At 44.6% G+C, this 25,045-nt stretch overlaps 1 protein-coding gene across 1 annotated transcript in view; it reads right to left on the minus strand.

The window, feature by feature from the left end:
* RSW3 (Glycosyl hydrolases family 31 protein) overlaps positions 1–22,330 on the minus strand; it is a 49,477-nt gene extending 27,147 nt beyond the window's left edge. The window contains exons 1-3 of the mRNA XM_086810509.1: positions 20,353–22,330; positions 19,954–20,227; positions 19,720–19,855 (exon numbers count right to left, since the gene is read on the minus strand). Coding sequence (XP_086666635.1) covers positions 19,720–19,855; positions 19,954–20,227; positions 20,353–21,909 — 1,967 coding nt within the window. The 5' untranslated portion in view covers positions 21,910–22,330. The remainder of the gene's footprint in view (positions 1–19,719; positions 19,856–19,953; positions 20,228–20,352) is intronic.
* Between the last annotated feature and the right edge of the window lie 2,715 nt (positions 22,331–25,045).

Consider the following 25,045-nt stretch of genomic DNA (forward strand, 5'->3'; position numbering starts at 1 on the left):
GACCCTCTAGATGGCTGTCCTGTAATGTCCTCAAACAGGTATGTGTCCGACCTGTGGAGCCTGCTGCCCCATATTTGGCTCAACTACTGGCTCAATAGCCTGCTGAATTTCTGCACCATCTTCATGATTAGCTGGCTGTCCTGTACCCTCATGGGTTGGATCACCAACTGTGGAATGAAACTCCATAGGTAGTAGACCTTCAAACACATCATTTTCAGCCTGATTTACATCATAACCAGCCATGGATATTTCTGATTTTTCATCAAAAATCACATCCCGACTAGTGAATATCTTCTTGGATAGTGGGTCATATAACCGGTAGCCCTTGCTCTCACGGCTATACCCAACAAAAATACATTTTGTGGCTTTATCATCCAACTTCCTCCTCAACTCTTTGGGTATGTGTGCATATGCAAGACACCCAAAAGTACGAAAATGTGATACCGAAGGCTTGCGGCCATGCCAAGCCTCAAAAGGAGTAATGGAAACCAATGCCTTTGTGGGACATCAATTTAAAATATGACAAGCACACATAACAGCTTCCACCCAAAAGATATGCGGTAGCTTCTTTGCCTTTAACATACATCTGGCCATCTCCATGAGTGACCGATTCTTCCTTTCTGCAACCCCATTCTGCTATGGAGTATAAGGAGTAGTATACTAATGTTTGATACCTCTACTCTCAAGAAAGGAATTCAACATATGTGACACATATTCCCCCCCTCGGTCAGAACGGAGAGTCTTAACCTTGCATCCTGACTCTGTTTCAGCAAGTGCTACAAAGGCCAAAAATGCATCATATACCTGTGATTTCTGTGTCAACGGATAGACCCAGCATATACGAGAGAAGTCATCAATAAATGTAGCAAAATAGAAGCAACCTCCTAATAACTTCGTCTGCATGGGACCACAAAGATCACTGTGTATAAGCTGCACCTTTGCAGTTGCTCGTAGAGCCTGATCACGTGGGAAGGAAAACCGATGCATTTTTCCCAAAATACATCCTTCACATATGTGATCTGGAGGCATCTCCATAAGAGGTAGGTCTGTCAACATGTTCTGTCGCTGCATAAGCATAAGACTTACCAAAATTTACATGCCCCATGCGAGCATGCCATAACTCCACATCAACCATAGCTGGAGTAAGAGTGAATGCATTATCCACTGGCTGAAATGCATCCAACTGATAAAGTCCATGACATAATGTACCAGTAAGCATCAAGGTCAAAGCATTAGCTTTGTCTCTGACCATGCATTTGTCATCATCAAAGTGGACTTGCATAGCACACTGTGCTAAAGAAGAAATAGACAACAAATTCTTCTTTATCCCTGGTACATATAAGGCATCTGTAAGGCGAAGAATAGAGCCATCAATGGCTGTGAGCTGAATCTCCCGAATGCCACGAACTGGATATGAAGCATTATTGGCACACTGAACGGTTTTGCCAACAGGGACAGGGCCTACATGACAAAACAAATCCCTGCGAGATGTAATATGCTTTGAAGCACCACTATCAAAATACCAAGTACATGCATGCTCTGTCACACTGAGTGCCTGTGAAGACCAAGAGGCATCATAGCTGCATGTGTAGAAACAGTAATCCCTGTCCTCAATAAAAGAAGCAGTCTCCGGAGGAGCTTTAGAGGCATCATTTACAGACATTCCAGATTCCTTTGCCTTCTCTTTGGCAATCCTCTTCCTACACTCTGTGATGTAGTGACCTGGCTTCTTACAGTAATGGCATTTGCCCTTCTTCTTGGGCTGTCCATCACCTTTCTTGGTATCCTGAGATGAACCACCATCACCTGAATTCTGATTTGAACTCTTTGGCTGAGATTTGCCTTTCCCTTTTTGACCTATAGTAAATGCTTGTTCAGCACTTGTGTTCATATTCATGTTCTTCCTGATTTGCTCTTCTTGTAGCAAGAGACCAACAAGTTCCTGATACTTAAGGGGTTCAACAGCATTCCTCATGCTGAGGTTCAAAGAGGTATGAAAAGCCAAGTAAGATCTTGGCAAAGAGTTCAAGATGGTGGACACAAGCTGTGTCTCAAAAATAATCTCATCCACATTGATGAGTTGCTCTAGTGGCTAGACATATCATCTCCTGCATGCATTTTCTGATTTTCCAGCTCTCTTTTCAAAAACGAGATCCGAGCCTCATTACGAGCACCATACATCTGCTCCAAAGTCACCCATGCATTCCGTGAAGAGCCAGCTGAACGAATATGAGGTATAATAGACCTCTGTACTGACAATGCAATAAGTGACAAGGCTTGTGCATCTCTGGCATCCCATGTCTTCTGAGCATTTGTTCTTTGAACAGGCAATGGCTGACCTGGTGCCTGTACCTATTGTCCTCGTCCACGAGCACCCCCTTGGGGAGGAGTCTCTGGAACCAATGGACCTGGACGTGGTTCATCACCACTAACAAAATCCCAAAGACCTTTTGCCACGAGCACATTTCTAAGCATAAAACTCCACAAGGAGTAGTTCATGCCATCCAACTTGTCTTCCTTAGACAAGTACGTAAACACATCACTTTGCTGTTGATTTGCCATTATGCCAATGCACAATGTTGTACCTGTGTATCAAAAAACCCAATAGCAACAACCCTGAAAGCAACTGTACTCCACTGAATACAGCTGACCCAAATATGCCTGCACTCTCAATCCTCTGAATGTGCAACAAAATGCACCACTGACTGAGTAGAGCAATGAAAATGGCTCACACAGTGCCAAAATGCCCAAAATTTTCTGCACCCAAAACCTTGCAAAAGCCTGTAGAGATTTCTTTGCAAGGAAACCTCCCTGTATCTGCCAAAAACTTTCACATAGAAAATTCAAAAGTTGTAAAGCTTACCACAAATGTGATTTTGCAGGTACAGGCGGCTGTAGACTGTACAGAGTAAGTTTACGGTACAGTGCAGGTACAGGTCGACTGCACGCTGTACGAAACAGTTGTACGAAAACCGGTCGCCTGTACGGCGACTGTACGGAGTAGGGACACGCAGCAAGTACTGTACGAAAACAGCAGTCGACAGGTTGGCAGCAGGTACTGTACGGAGCTGGGCGAGCAGCTGACGGCGTGTGTAGGTCGCCTACAGGTACTGTACGGGGCTGGGCGAGCAGCTGACGGCGTGTGTAGGTCGCCTACAGGTACTGTACGGGGCTGGGCGAGCAGCTGACGGCGTGTGTAGGTCGCCTACAGGTACTGTACGGGGCTGGGCGAGCAGCTGACGGCGTGTGTAGGTCGCCTGCAGGTACTGTACGAAGCTAGGCGACTGTGTACGGAGCAAAGTACAGAACAGGACAGGCACCTGTACGGAGTGTACGGCTGAAGGCGACTACCTGTACGTGTGTGCAGCTGAAGGCGACTAACTGTACGAACACTGATGGCGTGGAACAGTACGGGCAAGGCACGTGGAGCAGCACGGGCAGGGCAAGCCAAGCTGGGAGCTCTGATACCAAATGAAGGAACTTAGCTGTTAGGGTTAGGGTTTGGAGGGTACTTCAGCAAGAAACGTGAGTGACAGAGAGAGGAACACGACTTCTCTTCTATTGAGTTTTTATAAAATGAAGTACAATAGCCACATAAAGAAGTGACCTAAAAGGTGTGTTCACATGGTCCGGCCATAAAGTGTGCCAGGTGGACCAAATCACTTATAAACTATTATAAGTGAAACTAAGCTAAAACTAGGGGAAAAAACCTCCACTAACTAAAGTAAAAAGTGCCCCAGTAACCTACTGATGATCACTAGCACTCCTCTGGGTGCATACACAGCATAAAACCCAACAACGCACATACTCATCAGCTGCAAAAATCTCATCCTTTGTACGAAGGATGGGTGGCAAGACCACTCTGCCATAAGTAATCTCAAACGGGCCCTTTCCCATGGTGGCATGAACTGTGTTGTTGTAGGCAAACTCTACAAGTGGAAGATATTTCTCCCACGCACTCTTTTGATCTGCCACATAACACTTCAACAAATCCAACATGGCTGAATTCGCAGCTTCACTTTGGCCATCCGTTTGGGGGTGATAAGCCGATGAGAACTCAAGCTGAGTGCCCATGTTATCAAATAAAGCCCTCCAAAAGAGGCTCGTAGTCCAAGGATCTCTATCCCCAATGATGGACTTCGGCATACCAGGATGCTTGAATATGTGAGCAAGAAAAAGCTTCACCATATGATCAACTTTTATGGTTTTCTTGACAGGCAAGAAGTGAGCTTGCTTGCTAAACCTGTTCACAATGGTCCATATAGCATCATTTCCATGCTGGGATCTAGGCAAATCCATAATGAAGTCCATAGTAATGCTTTCCCATGGCTGCGAGGAAATAGGCAATGGCTGAAGCAAACCTGGAGGCTTTTGCCTATCAAATTTCACCTTTTGGCAAGTAATACATGCGCATACATATGCCTCAATGTCTTTACGCATGCTTGGCCAAAAGAAATATCTTTCGATCATGCGTGTCGTAGGTAAAATACCTCTATGACCAGCATAAGGTGGGACGTGACATTCCTCCATAACCTTTGGACGCATATCCTTCACGACACATAAGCAGTTATCCTTCATAAGATAACCCTCTTTGATCACATAAGAGGCATGCGAGTGACCAGCCATCAAATCAGTCCATATATGGGAAAAATCAGCATCCAATTGATACAAATCACGCATGGCAAATAAGTCCCCATGAGAAGCCACTGAAACTGCAGCTATATAAGGCTTCTTGGACAAAGCATCTGCCACCAAATTCTTATTTCCCAGAGTATGTACAATCTGAAAATGAAACATGGAAAGAAAGTTTGCCATCCTCATTTGCTTCTCCGAGAGCTTAGTTTGAGATAAAAGTACCTCAAGCTTTGATGATCTGTCTTGACTACAAATTCAGTCCCAAGAAGATAATGCTTCCATATCTTTAAGGCATGAATTACAGCCAAGAGCTCTGTTTCATAAATGTCCATATGGATCTCGGCATCATGCAATCGACGGCTTTCATAAGCAACTGCATGACCCTCTTGATTTAGGACAACCCCTATACAATTTCCACATGCATCACATTCCACCGTAAATGGCTTTTACAAGTCAGGAACAATCAACACGGGCCCACAAATGATAGCATTTTTGAGTTGCAAGAAGGCATCTTGCTCATGTGAAGTCCATTTGAAGGTGGCTTTCTTCTTTGTAAGATCATGCAATGGCGAGACAATGTCAGCAAAATGCTTGATAAATCCCTTATAGTATGAACATAACCCCAGAAAGCTACGCACTTAATGTACATTTTGCAACTCTGGCCAATTTCGAATGGTTTCAATTTTAGCAGGATCCATTCTTACACCCTCTTTGGATACGATGTGCCCCAAATAGTGTATCTCTGAGAGGAAGAACTCACTTTTCTTAGCATTTATGAAGAGTTTATGCTTTTGCAACTCTTCAAACACTGTAGCCAAATGAGTCTTATGCTCCTCATTCTTGGAGAAAACCAAGATATCATCGAAGAATACACCTGTGAACTTACAATGGGGTCGAAATATCATGTCCATCATGCGGTTGAATGTAGCCGGGGCATTAGTAAGGCCAAAAGGCATTACCAAGAATTCATACAATCCAAAAGTTATCCTGAATGTAGTCTTGTGGACATCCTGGGGTACCACATGTCATGTGCACAGTGGGTATCTACCGTGTGCTATACGCATACAAGACTAGTTTCGAGGCTTGGGGAAGCTTGGAACTAGGCAGGCTGATTGACGAGCTGAGTTAGGGATATACTAACGGGCGGGCACCCAAGTATGGACGGGCGGGCACCCAAGTATGGACGGGCGGGCGGCCAAGTGTGGACGCCCGATGACCGGCCAAGAGCCTATAAAAGGGTGGCCAAGGTTAGTTATTGTATTATAGAGAGTCTCGCGAGTTTGTGAGAGCTCTATGGTCTTGGAGCCTGGATCTAGTGCAGACGTGCACCTGCTTTGTGCAGCCAAGGCCGGCAGCAATCTCGAGGCCTGCGAGGGCAGCTTCGTGGCGGTATGGGACGTCACGAGGAGGAGATTGGTCGGTACATCATCCTAGTTAGCTCAGCTCGTGGCTCGGTGGGGACAGCCAAGACTGTGGGCTTGCCCACGACTGTCATGGTTGGGAGGTGAGTCAGGCCTGCACCCCCTTGCTTGTTTGTTGTTCGTTTGTTTGCAGGATTCGAGTTTCGAGCCAAGATCGATCACGAGGGGATCCGTGGGGATTTGACAGTGGTATCAGAGCATACCTCGTGAACGAGCAAGTCGGTAGGTAGAGAAGAAGAGGTCGAAGAACGGTATGTGTTTAAAAACTTGCTGTTTTTTCTGTGCATACTGCAGTTTTCAGTTTTTGTATGTGTTTTTCCTTCATCAAAGAACCCCATGTTGATGGGAGATGGTAGGTTGGATAGGGTTGATTGCTTTTGCAAAGAAGAGGCCTTGTGTGCAATCGCATATCTTGCAGGAAGAGAAAACAGAAAAAAAAGAAAAAAAGCATGATGCTTTTCGTGGCTTTTTGGCGCATGAGAGAGAGAGTGAGCGGAGAACTGCTTGATTCGTTTGTGGCGGGTGTGCGTTTGGCCGCAAGAGGCCCTGTTGGCAGGCGCCTAAGGCCGTGTAGGCGGGCAGCCAACCGCCTAGGCTTACATAGCCAGGCCTTAGCGGCGCAGGCGGCCCAGGCCAGGCAGGCCAAGCACGCCAACGCTCACGCCAGGCAGGCCAGCGCCCAGGCAGGCCAGCGCCTAGACCAGCACAGGCCGACGCTCTGGCCACGATACCTGGTCTATACAGGCGCAGGCGCAGGCGCAGGTTGGCGCAAGAAAGCTCATGCGACGTCAGCAGCAAGCGCCGGCTAATCCAGGCGCCAGGAGGGAAGCGAAGAAAAAAAAACACACGTAAGGAAAGCAACGTTTTTTATGCTTTCGTTTTTGTTTTTTTTTAAGGGGAGGTTAAAATTTTTAAATTTTAAAAGACCCCCCCCTCTCTAAGGTTTCCAAGGTTTTTATTTTTTTTAAGACAAAAGAATATATATATCCATATATATATATATATTAAAATATATATATTTATTTATTTATTTATTTATTCAAGAAAAAAAAACAAAAAACACAAAAGCTAAAGCAAAAGCTAAGCATAGCTTTTCGAGATTTTTTGGCTTTTGGGAAACCTTTATAAACCCCCTCACGTGGACTTCTTGCCACACATCTCTCGAGTTCTCGAGTTCTCAAGTTCTCAAGTTTTCAAGCTCTCAAGCTCTCAAGTTCGCTCGCACTTTTGTTGTGCAAAGACCAAATTTTCTCTCCACGTACCCTCTTCACGATGTCGACCCAAGAATCAGAGTTGGAGCCCCTCGTGGAACGCGAAGGCTTGCCGGCTACGGAAGGCACTGATGCCGATCTTTTTGACGAGTTTGTGTCAAAATCAGATTTCCAAGAGTTCAAAGTAGCTCTCGAAGCTTCTTCGTCGGAACGTCAGGCACAAATCGCAGCCCAGATGCAGGCTTTGCAGAACTCCATCGCTCTCTTGACCACTACCCTCTCTACTTTCTCGGGAATGGATACCTTGGCTTCTGCTTTAGGCCCCAATATTACTCCGGAACCGTTCGGGGGCGAGCAAAAGCAGAGAACCAAGGAGATCGTGGACACTTGGCTACACAAGTGGCAAGTTCACTTTCAGTTTCATCCATATGATGATGGAAAGAAGATACAGTTAGCAGCAGGTTTCCTGTCCGGCAAAGCTTTGCTTTGGTGGAAGGAATTGAACCCTAAGCCAACGACTTGGGCACAATTTGAAGACATTTTCAAGAAAGAATTCCTCAAGAAAGAGGATGATTATGATGTTGTAGCCCGGTTTTCAGCTTTGACCATGACCTCGCAGCACCTCACTTATGAGGTCTACCTCCAGAAGTTTCGTGACTTGCAGATGAAGGCTACAAAGATGGATCCCACTACTCTTTTGGGGTTTTTCGTAGCTGGTTTACCAGACTCGTACCGATTACAGGTTAAAAATAACAAATGCAAAACATTGGACGAGGCCATTCATTCAGCTCGTATCTATGATGATACGATGGTCTCTTCCAAGTCGAAACCCGTTACCGAGCAGGGGAACAAGCATAAAAGAAAGTTCTCCGCACCTATGGCTAACACGACTGAAGGCAAGTCTTCGGACCAACCTTCGAAGAATACAAGTTCGACACTAGCGAAGAAGAAACGACTCCTTAGGGCTTTAAAGCTCAAGAAGGAAGGACGTTGTTTTATCTGCGAAGAAAAAGGACACATGCGTAATGAGTGCCCGAAGCAAAAGGGTACCAAGTCAAATGCAGGACCCAAGCCAAAGGCAGCTAACCAGTTGTCTTTGACAGGTAAGTCAATTACTGTACTTTCTCGCCCTAGTACTTGTTCTGATTGTCTGTTCAATTCTAAGGTATTTGGCATGCATGATCTTCTCCGAGTTTATGGAGAAGTGAATGGCCATAAAATTCACATTCTTTTAGACCCTGGCAGTTCGCATAACTTTGTTAACTACAAACTTGTGCAGAAATTGAGTCTTGATACGACACTTAGCGACCATACCTATGAAGTACGTCTACCTGCGGGAAGACAAGTTTGGGATCGCAAGGTCGAGATGCTTCCAATCCAGATTCAGGACTACAAAGATACTCTGGAATGCTATGTTATGCATCTGGAAAATGTAGACTTGTTATTAGGGATTGAGTGGTTTAAGACTCTTGACGTCCAAATAGATTAGTCTAGTCATATTTTTTCTTTTCAGCATAGGGACACCAAGTATAGTATTTTAGGTGATTGTATTCATCCCTCTCAGGGACCTCTTGTAAATACAATTGATTTTGAAAATATAATGAATTCTTCTTTGTACACCGCTTTCCATTGTGTCTTGATTCCACTTTCTTCTTTTCTCATCCCTTCCATGGATGTGAATGAATTAAGTGTGTTTGAAAGCAAAGAATTACAGAAGATACTTGTTTCGTTTCAAGATGTATTTCCTAAGGAATTGCCATCGGGTTTACCACCTGAACGGGCAGTAGATCATCGTATTGACTTGATCCCTCGTGCTCATCCTGTGAGTATTCCACCTTATAGGATGAGCCAAGCTGAGGAAGATGAGTTGGCTAAACAACTCGCAGATTATTTGAGGATGGGCCAGATCCGTCCAAGTAAATCACCTTGGGGTGCACCTGTGTTGCTTAGGAGAAAGAAGGACAATACTTGGAGAATGTGTATAGATTACAAAAGATTGAACAAGTTGACTATTAAGAACCGTTATCCTCTCCCGACCTAATTGACCGGTTAGCAGGAGCGAAATATTTCACGAAGATAGATTTGCGTACTGGCTATCACCAGATACGTATTCATGAAAGGCATGTCGAAAGAACCGCCTTTAGGACTAGGTATGGCCATTACGAGTTTCTCGTATTACCTTTTGGGTTAACCAATGCTCCAGCTACTTTCCAGCAAATGATGAACGATCTTTTTCGTGAACATTTGGGGAAATTTGTGGTGGTGTTCCTGGATGATATTTTGATTTATAGTCGTACTCTTGAGGATCATGTCAGACACCTCACCATTGTCTTAGCTATTTTAAGACAGAATCGACTATATGCCAAGTTGAGTAAATGTGAGTTCTTTATGACCGACATCATTTACTTGGGACACAAGATCACTAGAGATGGATTGAGCATTGACTACGACCGAGTTCAGAAGGTTTTGGACTGGCCTATACCACGAACAGTGAAACAACTTCGTTCTTTTCTCGGTTTTGTAGTTTTTCTTAGGAAATCTGTACGGGAGTACTCTCAGCTCACACTACCGATGACCGACTTATTGAAAGGTCGTGGACGTAAGTCCAATCAGCCTATCACTTGGAATAACGATTTGGATATGGCCTTCAGACTTTTGAAAGATAAAGTCAAGGAAGCACCTATCTTAGCATTGCCTGATCCTAGTCGGCCTTATGTTCTTGAAACTGATGCCAGTGACTATGCTATCGGGGCTGCTTTATTTCAAGATGGTAGACCAGTTGCTTTTGAAAGTAAAAAGCTAGACGACACTCAATCTCGTTGGCCAACCCTTGAGAAGGAGCTTTATGCTATGATTCATGCTCTCAAGGTTTGGAGACATTATTTATATGGCTCCAAGTTTGTGGTATTGACTGATCATCAGTCAATCAAGTATGTGTGTGATGCGGATGATTTGAGAGGAAGGAAAGCTCGTTGGGCAGAGTTAATGCAAGATTTTGATTTTGAGATCCGTTATCGGAAAGGGTCCATGAATAATATTGCAGATGCGCTTAGTCGGATTAGAGAGGTGAATACTTTGTCGTTCACCGAGATTTCTATTGACTTATTTCAGTCATTGAGAGGGCTCTACAGGACTGATAGTTATTTTGGTCCATTTTGGCAGAAGATCCAGGACGGGAGCTCATTGATTGACCAAGACTCGGTGACTGAGCAGTCTACTATACAGGCTGCAGGAGGTCAGTGGATGATTCGGAATGGTTTGCTATTCCGTAATGACAAAATTTGTGTACCACAGATCCCGGACATTAGGTCCAAGATTCTGAGGGAGTGTCACGACGCCCCTTCTGCTGGACACCCTGGGGTACACAGGACACTATCATTAGTGAAACACACTTTTTATTGGCCGAAGATGAAAGGGTATGTAGAAGATTATGTTCTCAAATGTCAGATTTGTCAGGCAAATAAAGCTGAACGCTTTAGACAGGCTGGGTTGTTGCATCCTTTGCAAATTCCAGGTAATAAATGGGAAAGTATTTCCATGGATTTTATTACCGGATTGCCAAGAACACATCAAGGCCACGATTCTATTTGGGTTGTGGTAGATCGCTTGACAAAGATGGCTAGATTTTTACCGACCCGGAAGACTATTACAGCTACGCAATTAGCTCGGCAGTTTATCGAGCAATTGTTTAGACTGTACGGGTTACCGCAGGACATAGTCAGTGATAGGGACTCTAAGTTTACGAGTGACTTTTGGAAACTTGTTTTTGAGAAGTTGGAAACAACTTTGAATTTGAGTTCCTCTGATCATCCTCAATCTGATGGCCAGACTGAAAGAGTGAATCAGATTTTGGAGGATATGCTTCGAGCATATGTATCCAAAAGACAAAGTTCATGGGAGGATTATCTTCCTATGTTACAATTTGCATATAACAGTACTAAGCATACGAGTACAGGGTTTAGTCCTTTCATGCTTATGTATGGTTAGGATTCTCAGGACTTCAGCATGATGCAGCACGTAATTTTTTGCAAGATATGCAGGAAATGTTACAAGTTGCGAAGGAATCTATTAGAAGTGCTCAAGACCGAGACAGGTTTTATTCTAATAGACATCGTTCACCTAGAGAGTTCTCTGAAGGAACGATGGTGTATTTGCGAGTTCCGAAAGATTCTGAGACTTTACGGACAGGTAGATCTCCAAAATTATCCCCTAGATACTGTGGACCATTTCGTGTTACACGACGAATTGGTTCAGTTGCATATGAATTGGATTTGCCTTCTCGTGTGAAAGTTCATCCTGTATTTCATGTCAGTAGACTTAAGGAAGTACTGGGTGGAGCAGATCAGTTAGTTACTCCTCAAGAAATTATAGATGTCCAGGACATGACATTTGTTTCGCACGAACCTGAAAAGATTCTTGGATTTCGTGAACGAAGATTGCGTCATACGCTTATCACGGAATACAAGATCAAGTGGAAGGATCGTGTTGAGGAGGACGCTACATGGGAAACACTGACTTCTCTTCAGAGAGATTACCCTGGCTTTTTAGTGAGCTCAAGAGTAAGCTCTTAGAGGAAGGGGAGTATGTCGTGTGCACAGTGGGTATCTACCGTGTGCTATACGCATGCAAGACTAGTTTCGAGGCTTGGGGAAGCTTGGAACTAGGCAGGCTGATTGACGAGCTGAGTTAGGGATATACTAACGGGCGGGCACCCAAGTATGGACGGACGGGCGGCCAAGTGTGGACGCCCGATGACCGGCCAAGAGCCTATAAAAGGGTGGCCAAGGTTAGTTATTGTATTATAGAGAGTCTCGCGAGTTTGTGAGAGCTCTATGGTCTTGGAGCCTGGATCTAGTTGCAGACGTGCACCTGCTTTGTGCAGCCGAGGCCGGCAGCAATCTCGAGGCCTACGAGGGCAGCTTCGTGGCGGTATGGGACGTCACGAGGAGGAGATTGGTCGGTACGTCATCCTAGTTAGCTCAGCTCGTGGCTCGGTGGGGACAGCCAAGACTGTGGGCTTGCCCACGGCTGTCATGGTTGGGAGGTGAGTCAGGCCTGCACCCCCTTGCTTGTTTGTTGTTCGTTTATTTGCAGGATTCGAGTTTCGAACCAAGATCGATCACGAGGGGATCCGTGGGGATTTGACACCACACGAATCTGGTGGAACTCCTGAGGAGAGACAGGCTTTGAGGGATGCTCGGAAATGTTTTTACTGTACAGAAGAGGGACATATGTCTTTTAATTGTCCCAAGAGAAAGTCCCAAAAGGACTCTGACAATAAAGGAGAGCCCAAGTCAAAGAAACCAAAACCTTTTGCAGGGTTAGTTCCTGATCTTGTTGGGGAACAGCCAGGTGGTGAAGAGACTGAGTTGTGTAGGGCATGGGGCAAAGTGAGAGATCAAAATGCCTTGATATTCTTTGACACAGGTGCTAGAGCCAACTTTATTTCACCGGATTTGGCTGGCCGATTGGGGATTCGTGCAGAGGAGATGGGGCCGTTATATGAGGCTAACATGGCAACGGAACCTTGAAACCGGCCTCTAGTTAAAAAAAACCAAAGTGCGGTAGACTAGCAGTCACCCTTCCACTTGTAGTCCAGATATGAAAACAAATTTGATTGGAGCTAGAGTGCCCCAAATCTGAAATAAAACCGACACCTGTTGGCCCCAAAGCTTGGCGCCCCTTGCGGTATTTCTTTATTCAATTTCAAAAATATGTAAGGCTGAGTACAACAAAACCAGCCAAGAGAATACACCTGTATGTCCAATCTGGCAGCCCACAATACCTCTTAGCACAGAGGATTCACACACACACAGATCTGTGTCTCAAAGCAACACTCTGTGCTTCCCTCTGATCAACCAAGACCATTCAGCAAGACAGCCTTGAGCATACATCTGGCATATCTCATGCACATGATTCCACAACTCAGTTCACATATACATCCACTGTCCAATCTCTGTTTCCACCCTTTCAAACTGCCATACCCCTCCTCTCACAAGGGGCCAGATAACACAACTCTGCAGGCAGACATAAGCCAATGGAAAGAAAGACAGATGAACAAGTTCAGAGCTTACCAAATCAGCCCGTGGTTTTGCACTCGTGGGACAGTTCGTACCAATCTGTACTTGACGACTGTCTGTACTCTTTCCCCTGCAACCACCTGACTGTTGCACCAAATAAACTCTGACAGAATCCCACGTGTAGCTGGAGACGCGCCGCTTTACTGTCCAGAACTGACAGGTCAACGCCGGCCTGTACCTGTCCGTACAACACAACAGAGTCTGACTGTACCTGTCCGTACAGAGCTGTACGGACTGTGCTGCAGTTGCCTGAATCAGCCTGCTGTACCCGACTGTACCACCTGTACAGTTCAGCGCCTGCAATCAGCCGCCTGTACCTGCTGTCCGTACGACTGTACCTGCAGCACAGCCTGTACCCACCTTCAGTCCCAGCCAGCGCCGCCTGAATCAACAGTAGCTGTACCCTGTACTTGCAGCAGTCGTACACTGTACCTGCTGTCATACAGATCTGTACGGGCAGTTTACACATAACTGTACGGCCTGTCTAATCAGTTTTCTCCTCTCACACACAGCAGCAAGCATATGCAGTCGACCAGCTTCTCTCCCACGCTTGAGAACTTGCACGACTCTCCAAAAAGCAAGAGAGAGAGAGGGATGAGAGAGGCGTGTAACTCCAAAAGTGGAGTTGCCCCCTCTCCAAACTTATCCTAGGGCCCCAACTTTAATAATCATTAAAGTTCCCTAGGGGCCACTAAGGCCTAGGGGTAACCATAAATAAAACATTAAAAACATTAATGTTTTGGTTCCCCTTCACATCTGAAGTGTCCACACATCATTCTCATTTGTCCGGGCACCCCACATGTGAATCTTTTAATATTTTTGCTCAGCAACCACCATGCCCACACTTGTGCTGTTCCATTTTCACAGGGCCATGACATACCCCCCTCTTGAAAAATGGCAAGCGTCCTCGATTGCATTCTGGTGATACAGCAAAATATCCAAAGTGAAATATACAATATGGCAAGATCAGCGTCCCAATCTCTCTAAGCCATGCACATGTATCAACATTCACTGCAAACCAATGGCGTAGTAGTAGTCCAAGTTGTATACCACTGTGAACCATACACAACCACAACATCCAATGTGACTAGTACACATATATCATAGAAGTCCCATAAATAGATGTACTGTCAGCCATCAGTACCTTCGGGTGAGATAAAAACTACACCAAGCGACCTCTAGATGTCATCTGAACCTGTCTGTATCAAGGGAGTGGAGGTGCTACCCCCCTCTTGAGCATCGGGTAATGCTCCAGACCCATGCTCTGCTGAACCTGAATGAGCCACAACAAGAGTCGGCTCTAACTCAAAGGCATCGAGATAAAGCTGCAAAACCTAAGGTGAATCTGTTAAGTCACCTTCCTCCATCCACTTCGCATCCATCGGTGAATAGTTCTTGAACTTCACAAGATAGCGACGGGAGACTTTACCTCATACCTTTCTTTCCTTATGTGCCAGTATCTACTCTGGAATAAGAACCTCATCAAGTTCCTCAACTTCCGGCTGAGCCTCATTTGATACATCCTCAGGCACATCCCCACGGAAAGGTCTAAGGAGACTCACGTGAAAAGCATTGTGAATCCTCCAGTGATCTGGGAGCTTCAAACGATAGGCTACCTCACCAATCTTTTCCAATACCTGAAAAGGCCCATAATAACGCATGCTCAACTTAGGGAATATGTATGGTGGTATGCAGTCCAGAATGCAAGGAAACATGTTTGGAGGCATGCAACCAAGAATGCAAGGAAATATGTATGGGGGCATGCAGCCCGGTATGCATAATGGTATGTTTGGAAACATGGCTGGAATGTATGGCATGCTAGGTGTGGGAATTGGTAATGTTGACCCTATGATGGGCATGAATGCTGGGGGTAGCAATCTTGTGAAGCCACTTCCTTACGATAATCTAACGCGTATGGGTAAGGCGAAGGATTATAAGGAAGGGGGAGCTGCTGTGAAATTTGATACATTCAGTGGGGCCAAAGATAAGTTAAAAGCACTTACCTTTTTGCAGCAGTTTGATGCTGCTTTTTCTGGTGGTAATTACACGGTGTCCTCTAAGGTGAGAAAAGCTGCGACTTTTCCCAAAGGCAATGCATTGCAGTGGTGGTCTACTCTTCTTCTGCAGGGCATAGCACCCACTACTTGGGTACAATTTAAACACGTGTTCTCTTCCGTATGGCTCACATCTACATTTGAGGTGGATGTAATGACAGCATGGCACAAGTTGGATGCATCAAAATGTGAAAATCTTGAAGATTATAACAAGAAGTTTTGGGAAGCTTTACTCTCAGTTACTTCTTACCGTGCAATGCCTTTGTCTGAGCAGGTAGAGAAGTATTGTTGTGGGCTGCCCAAGGAAGTGCGTGACTATTGTATCAAGACTCGAGTAACAAACATGTCACAGATGATAGAGAATGCTATGACAGCTAATGCGTTACTCATCACTGGAGTCTCATCTCGATTTAAAGGCAGTAAGAACTCGAGCAAGAAATCTGAAAAGTCAGGGCATGCTTCGCGTGATGCAAAAGGGTCTACAGAGACGCAGTATAAGAAATTGCCAATGCCCAAGAGAACTCCTGAGGAGGGACAGGCTTTGAGGGATGCTCGGAAATGTTTTTACTGTACAGAAGAGGGACATATGTCTTTTAATTGTCCCAAGAGAAAGTCCCAAAAGAACTTTGACAATAAAGGAGAGCCCAAGTCAAAGAAACCAAAACCTTTTGCAGGGTTAGTTCCTAATCTTGTTGGGGAACAGCTAGGTGGTGAAGAGACTGAGTTGTGCACGGCATGGGGCAAAGTGAGAGATCAAAATGCCTTGATATTCTTTGACACAGGTGCTAGAGCCAACTTTATTTCACCGGATTTGGCTGGCCGATTGGGGATTCGTGCAGAGGAGATGGGGCCGTTATATGAGGCTAACATGGCAACGGAACCTTGAAACCGGCCTCTGGTTAAAAAAAACCAAAGTGCGGTAGACTAGCAGTCACCCTTCCACTTGTAGTCCAGATATGAAAACAAATTTGATTGGAGCTATAGTGCCCCAAATCTGAAATAAAACCGACACCTGTTGGCCCCAAAGCTTGGCACCCCTTGCGATATTTCTTTATTCAATTTCAAAAATATGTAAGGCTGAGTACAACAAAACCAGCCAAGAGAATACACCTGTATGTCCAATTTGGCAGCCCACAATACCTCTTAGCACAGAGGATTCACACACACACAGATCTGTGTCTCAAAGCAACACTCTGTGCTTCCCTCTGATCAGCCAAGACCATTCAGCAGGACAGCCTTGAGCATACATCTGGCATATCTCATGCACATGATTCACACAACTCAGTTCACATATACATCCACTGTCCAATCTCTGTTTCCACCCTTTCAATCTGCCATACCCCTCCTCTCACAAGGGGCCAGATAACACAACTCTGCAGCAGACATTAGCCAATGGAAAGAAAGACAAATGAACAAGTTCAGAGCTTACCAAATCAGCCCGTGGTTTTGCACTCGTGAGACAGTTCGTACCAATCTGTACTTGACAACGACTGTCTGTACTCTTTCCCCTACAACCACCTGACTGTTGCACCAAATAAACTCTGACAGAATCCCACGTGTAGCTGGAGACGCGCCGCTTTACTGTCCAAAACTGACAGGCCAACGCCGGCCTGTACCTGTCCGTACAGCACAGCAGAGTCTGACTGTACCTGTCCGTATAGAGCTGTACGGACTGTACTGCAGTTGCCTGAATCAGCCTGCTGTACCCGACTGTTCAGCGCCTGCAATCAGCCGCAAAATGTCAGCAGTCGTACAGCCACCTGTACCTGCTGTCCGTACGACTGTACCTGCAGCACAACCTGTACCCACCTTCAGTCCCAGCCAGCGCCGCCTGAATCAACAGTAGTTGTACCCTGTACTTGCAGCAATCGTACACTGTACCTGCTGTCGTACAGATCTGTACGGGCAGTTTACACAGAACTGCACGGCCTATCTAATCAGTTTTCTCCTCTCACACACTGCAGCAAGCATATGCAGTCGACCAGCTTCTCTCCCACGCTTGAGAACTTGCACGACTCTCCACTCTCCAAACTTATCCTAGGGCCCCAACTTTAATAATCATTAAAGTTCCCTAGGGGCCACTAAGGCCTAGGGGCAACCATAAATAAAACATTAAAAACATTAATGTTTTGGTTCCCCTTCACATCTGAAGTGTCCACACATCATTCTCATTTGTCTGGGCACCCCAAATGTGAATCTTTTAATATTTTTGCTCAGCAACCACCATGCCCACACTTGTGCTGTTCCATTTTCACAAGGCCATGACAATAACCCATAAGTCACTTATATAGTGACTATTGCCACTATAAATAGCCAGTAACTATGGATTATCACCAATAATGAACCCTAGCCGTCTGCAACCTCCCTATGGCCTTCACCAGATTAAGACCTAATCCCGAGGATTAGTGTTAGGTACAACATATGCCACATGTCAAACCATGATGCCAAGTGTCCCTACATACATCATTGCATACATAAGATCCTCTTAAGAGGTTGTTCCCACACACAAAAACACCCTCACACTAGCGGTTGTTCACACACACTAGAACCGATTTATATAAACCTAGAATACTATGTTATTAGGTGCCAATTTACACAACTACCTAGCACCTGTTTGTACGCCAAATATTCCTATAAAAAGGTACTACTTCTGTATAAATGCTGCAATGATGATCATGCCAGTGTGTCACTGTGTACCCTAGCGCATGTGTACCCTAGCGCAGGGTGCACGCGACATGTTTATTCCCACATTCATCACTATTAATATTTAACATTCCCCCCCATAGTGATAATGTGGCTAGAAAGCCCGGTCGTCCTGGACTAGGTTGGCTGCATCTTCTTGTTGGTTGCTTCTCATCGGAGGTAGACATGGCAGAGTTTACCGATTCATCTTCACTCTTCAGCTTGGCAAGTCGTTTACAACACTCGTTAATGTAGTGCCCAGGCTTGTGGAAGTAATGACATTTTCCATTTTTCTTGGTGTCACCCTAGAAGTTCACTTTGCCTTTGCCCCTGGAGAAGTAGGTTGGTCTTCTCTACTAGCATCTCCTCTCGCAATATGTTCTTCCATGTACGCTCTTCCAGAAGGAGTAACCCAACCAACTCTTCAAACGAAATAGGGTTGCCTCTGACTCTCATGGACAGATTTAAAGAAGTGTGAAAGCTTTGATAGGAAGGAGGTAAGGAATTGAGAGTAGTGGTGACCAGCTTTATGTCTCCTACTATCTCATTGATGTTCAGCAGCTGTTCTTTCAGGTCCTTTACCTTGGTTAGATACTCTGCCATAGAATCTCCTTGCATATCAAGGTTGTCCAGACATCAAGTACATGACTCTAGCTTCATTGTGGGTTTGGAACGTGGCTTCAAGGACCTGCCATGCAGCCCTAGCAAAGCTGGAAGAGCGGATGTGAGGTGCTTCACAAAAAGAGCGACCATGGACATGGCTTGGGCATCCCTGGAGTCCCATCTACGTTCTTCTTCAGTAGGAGTAACCTCTGAGACTGCAGCTACCACCAGAGGAGCTGTATGGCTTGTGCAGTTGTTCAACGGGATGGTGAGTCCAATTGATTGTTAGTCTTATACTTCTGTGAAGGCACTTTCTGGCATCCATTTGCGTTGAGCTTCTCATATGCGTGCTTGATATCGTCATCTTCTATGGCCAATGCATGATGCATGCAGGCGGCACATTCCCTCTCTAGGCATGCAACCAATGTGAAACTACCCAACTCATTCTTCACTCCCTAGCCATCTGTGCACCCTTTGAAGGGCACACAACAGGGTGTTTGGGTCTCAACCTTCAAGAGCTAGTACTAAATTTTCGCATGCATCTATGACAGGCCGTGATGCATGCAACATCTGTGGAAGGTGGTGATGCATGTGACAAAGGAGGAGTGTCAGATCATCAATTGAAACCACCAGTGAAATTTGCCAATCTTGAGCAGTAGCTTGCCAGTCCATTGCAGATATCAGAAAGAGTCGAGCAGAAACCTTCTTAAAAAATTCAAAGCCAGAGCTAAAATGCCATGGCAAGGAACTCAAGCCAGCCGCTTCTTCCATTGGGTCACTATTTTGAGCCCGTCACTAACTCTATGAATACAAGGACCAGCACTCCTCTTAGAAGTCCAGCAATCCACAAGAACCGACAAAACAAAAAAAGTGGCAAGGATATATGGGTCCAATGCTTCAACGAGAAGCACTCCTAATGCAGTGAGGTGGAACATTTTAAGTAAGTAGCAATAAGCAAGAAACACATAGACAAAAGGAAAAGATTCGAACATCATAACCCACACAATAAATATATGTAGTGCAAAAGTCCTACCCAAACAGCCAGGGTTCTCTTCGCTTCGTATCAAGGTGTGCATGTGCTCTGAAGAATGGATAAAATGTAGCCAACTGATACCAACGAGTCAACAACTCTGGGTCCGGGTTCCCAAAAAACCCCCCCACATCAGCACCTACAAGGAAGGCCAGCATGACAATAAGCCTCTTTAGTAAAAGACTTAAGAATTGCCCGTCAATCATGATGTATCAATGAAAACAAAAGCATACTTGCCTGTAAAAGCCAGCCCTGTAAGACCAAGGCTCAGGACCATTGGAACTGAAACCTGTAAATGATCCCAGTCAGCAGTATTATCCCCTGTCCAAACTGGTCCAACCTTTTGTGAGCCAGCAAAGAAGGCACGTGAAAGTACAAAAGGCCTGTCCTTGCCACCTCCTCTGTCCAGCAAACCATCAGCCGTCGCCTTATGGAAATAATATCCATAGGCGTTATGGACATCACGGTGCTCCACACCCCCATAATGCACACAGTCCCGAGGCATTGTTGCCTACAGTGGCATTACAAACATGTAAAATCTGGCGTGAGAAGCCTGAAACACTCTGCTTAAACCCCCAAAAAAAAAAAACATGCAGTTTACCACTAATTGAAGTACTTCCACTCAAGGACATATACCTCAGGGCCATTGAAAACAGATGGCTCGTTCATGTCATTCCAGATGTACAGTGAAGGAGTGGACCCTGCATAATTGGCATAGGCAAACTTGCCTGCCCACCATTTCTGAATCTCCGGATTTAACATGTCAGGGTATGACGAGGAACCAGGCCAACACCACCCATCATAGTCCCTCCCATGAACATCTTTCACATAATACCCCTTTGAGGTAGCTTCCTTGTGTAAGAAAAATCCATCGTCTCTCTTTATATGGGGATCAACAATGGTTACCAAGTGCCGCCCCTTCGCCATAAGCTTGTCCTGCATCTCCTTTGGATTTGGGAACATAAACTTATCAAACGTGAAGTACCTCTTACCATCTGTGTGCTCAATGTCAAGCCAAAGCACATCATAGGGAATGTCATTCTCATCGAAGGTGGCATCAACATTGTAAACATCTGCCTCGTCTTTGTAGTTCCAGCGGGATTGGTGGTAAGCTGTGGCAAAAAACTGAGGCATTGCAGGTAACCCAGTCACTGTGGTATACTGCCACACTAGATCTTTAGGTGTAGGACCTATGAAAAAGAAGGCATCCACAATGCCACTTTCACTGATCCACTGTGTGTCAATCTGATTGGCAGCATCATTTTCCTCCTTAGGATCCCCTTTTTCCCAGCCTGGAGCTAGTACATCAATAAGCATCTCTGCAGAGTTCAACCAAAAAAAGCCAGTGCTTCGGACTGAGCTGTGTGAGAGCATGAATGGTATAGATCCATAAAGACCAAACGGCGACTCCTCAATATACTCAAACACGTCAAGGTTGAAAAGTCGGTAAGGCTCAGAGGTGATATCTGGGCCGCGGGTGGGCTTCAAGGCCAGACTGGTTGCGTGTTCAGGGATGCCGTAAACTTGGTCTGCTCCATGGAAAGTCACATCAAAGCTAATGGATTGGGGGCCGTATGGCCGGGAATCAGTGTGACTGCGGAAATTCTCTTCCCACTCATCCCCCTCCTCTTTCTTCTCTCTTAACTGCTCAAAGTGAAACAGCCCTTTGCTGTTGAAAGACAGGAGGCGTTCTTCTCCATCCTGCACATAGATTTCGAAAGGCTTATGCTGCACGAAGACCTCTAGCTTAGAAGCCAGGTAGAAAACAGATGCACCCTCCTTCTCAACGACCTTCTGGAGCCATAGCTTCTTATCATCGAGGCTATTTTCAATCACATCAGGGACTTCAAACCTCTTTCTCTTGCCCACTTCATTGGGATCGTGGTGCTCATTGATTTTAAACCTAAGGATGCCATCAGAGTATACTGTTAATTGAAGAAACAGAGGGCTGGAAGGTTCACCTTCTGGATCGGTGAGGGGATGGAGCTTCGCGTGCACATGGCCATCAACGAGCGCAACATCTGACACATGGTAGTTGGATTCTCCAGCCTCCAGAGCTCGAGCTTTTTTGCAGAATGGCGTCTGATTACAGTTTCTAAATTCCTCTCTGCGCCAACAGCAGACATGACACACTGCCAGAAAAAGCACCAACAGCCGCAAGAGAAGCTTCTGCAACCCCAGATTTCGACCCATCGCAAGCAGAGAACTGAATCAATGGGCCATTTTTCCCGATGCGAATCAGACCTGTGAAACCCTAATCTGTGGGTGGGTTAAAACCCTAATTCGAGAGTTAGAGGCGGGGCTCGCACCTCCTAGCAGTGAAAAACACAGAGTCCGAGGGGCCTTCCCAAAGTCTTCACTCTAGTCTTTCTTTACTCCTAGCAAAGCCCTTTACTAGCAAGGGTCTCTAAGCCCAAAAGATGATATGGACATTGTACATCTGCTAAGAAATGGGAAATAGAGAAGGTGAAGATTTATTTATTTTTTGAGAGAGAATTGAATTTGTGATGCCATTCAAACCCATCCCCCCTCTAGAGAAACATGGGTGCTACTTCTGCACTATAGCTGAGGAGGCACATGAAACTTTTCGGTAGGAAAATGGCTTTATGCAACTAAAGGCAAAAATGGTTGGTTTAGATCCAAAAGAGTCACGTGTAATTTAAAACTTTCAAAGTGCAAGGCACTAAAAATATCTCAGGGTGCACGTGTTAGGCTTAACATGGGAAATAGAGACACTATAGAGATCTCTTCTTAAGATGCAAGTGTTAGGCTAAACCAAGGGAAAAGAGACTATGTAGAATCGTATGAATGGTTGAATGGGGGGAAAGGCATGCATACCAAACTAGTGTTTACTTTGACCATCTACATGCTCGTTTTGTGGCCTCGTGTTGTGAGCATCATAAGAGAAATGGAAAGATGGGGTAGGTATCCAACTGCACAAGGTTTGCATGAATATATCTCAAAGGGTAGTAAAGTTTTATGAATATACAAAAGTTAGGCTTCACTCCCATCAATTAAATATTGCAATAGCTAGTCATTCCTCTAAAAAGCATGTCCACATCTAGATAGCAGTGATGAATCGACTTAAAAGATCTCTATATCCACCCTGGCAATAAGTTTGAATTAACCCATTGTATTGCCATTTCGATTCTTGATTGTATCAAGCATGTATGTATTTCCTATCTGCACAAAGGATTCTCCATGGCATTAAAAGATCGTGTTCATCTGCCATTTTGTTTAGTCTTATATAGAATTGTTTTCTCATAGAAAGTGTTGTGTTCATCTAACCACAAAATCTAGACAACTTTCATATTTGTATAAGGGACTCTCCATGGCATTAAATGGTCATGTTCTTCTATTGAGTTCTTTTAGTCTTCTATAATTTTCAATTGTTTTCTCATAGGAACTATTGTGTTCATCTACCATGTTATGTTTAGCCTTATACAAGTTTTATATGTTTTTTTTTGGAACAATAAAGTATATATATTAACTATTGAAAGTCAGACCAACAACATATATCACACCCATACCCGACTTTCTCACGACCTCTAATACCCCACATCCACACTATTGTACTCCTTTTTGATCTCGTGCAGAATTTTACAAAGGAAATCCCATCTATCATCTTCACATAAAAAGCTGGATTGATCCCAAGAAATCTGATGTCCCAGCAATAAACAAGCCTCCATTATAGCCTCGGTAGTGCAGCCCCGGGGAGACTATTTCTCCAACAGTCCTCCGTGTTTTGACCACACCTTAACAATAGGTCTTGTGCCAACTGGGTTCTCAATAAAAAGGCCCCCCAGATTTGGGCACAAGTTTTATATGTTTTGTCATACATTAAGAAAGGGCATACATTAATTTAGCGTTAAATTATTAGGGCTATGTATAGAGGATCTAAGACAAGTAAGGGGCATTTATACTCACTATGAAATAGTTGTGCTTCCTAAAAAGTGAGCTATCACAAGTGCTGGCATGATGGTCAATAAAAAGTGTTTTAACCTAGGGAAAACAACAAAAAATAAAGGGAGAGTGTCAATGTTTAATTCACGTGCAAGGCCACATAAGTTGGGAAGTGAAATATTTGGGCCAGATTGGTGACCTACTAGCCTGAAAGATACCACTAAATGAATTGCATTTCTAGACCGTCGAAGCAATATGATATATGTCATTGGCTAGCCAAATATTTTCAAAAATTACTACATGTGCATCTATATCCTCCTTCTTCTTACCCTAAAACTTTGGTTATTTAAGGGAGCCACGACTGGTAAACAAATGAGGTAGGGATGCTTCAACGCGAGACCAACAAGACCCATAGAGGTCAAATGCCGTGTCAACTACACCCAAGCCAACAAACAACAAAAGTCTCGAAATTAATAGATTTCCTGCCACAATTAGCTTTAATGGACTTGGTTCTAGATGTGGAATCATCGTCTGTGTACTGGCTAACATCATCTTTCGCATGCTGGCTACATCATCTTCCGCATGCTAGCTACATCATCATCTACCTGAGAGTCATCATCCCATAATTGCTTCCGGACTTAGCTCTTGGTGTAGGGTGCATTAAGCTACAGTGATGCTCTTGCCGAGAGTCATAATATTGTTTCCTATTCTGCATAGAAGAACAAGGACACATTGGCTACAACTTAATAGAAGTCATTGCTCTTCCGACACTTTTGTCGAGTGTCATAACATCATTTCTTATCCAACATAGAAGAACAAGGACACTCTTCCGACATTTTGTCGAGTGTTATAACGTCATTTCTTATCCAACATAGAAGAACAAGGACGTGTACTGCAGCTTAGTAGAAGTCATTGTCATGCTCCTCCACTATAAGAACAAGGACACACCATGCTACAGCTTAATAGAAGTCATTGTTGTGCTCCTCCACCAAAAGAAGCAATTCATCCACGTCAAATTGGAGCTATTGAAAACCACATGGGAGAGAGATAAAAACTGCTTAAACACCAAAAATGGCAGGCAATCACAAAACATGACTACCTCAACATCATTTACTAGATGCCAAAACAAGCTAACAAGACAATGATACATGAAACATGTGCAAAAATGATAATAACATGTAAAGAATACACATTGACATGTAAGACAAAAACAAGATAACAAGACAATGATACATGAAACATGTGCAAAAATGATAATAACATGTAAAGAATACACATTGACATGTAAGACAAAAACACGACCGCCATCAGAAAGTTTATGGAAACAAAGATGAACCGAAGGATGCACTTGTAGATAGTAAAAAATCTACGACTTGGATGGCAAGGAGAGAGCATCTACCCAAGCCAAATCCATGCACAAGATTGC

Source organism: Cibotium barometz, chromosome 16 (assembly GCF_041138505.1).
Source record: "Cibotium barometz isolate CiBa-2024 chromosome 16, ASM4113850v1, whole genome shotgun sequence".
NCBI lineage: Eukaryota > Viridiplantae > Streptophyta > Polypodiopsida > Cyatheales > Cibotiaceae > Cibotium > Cibotium barometz.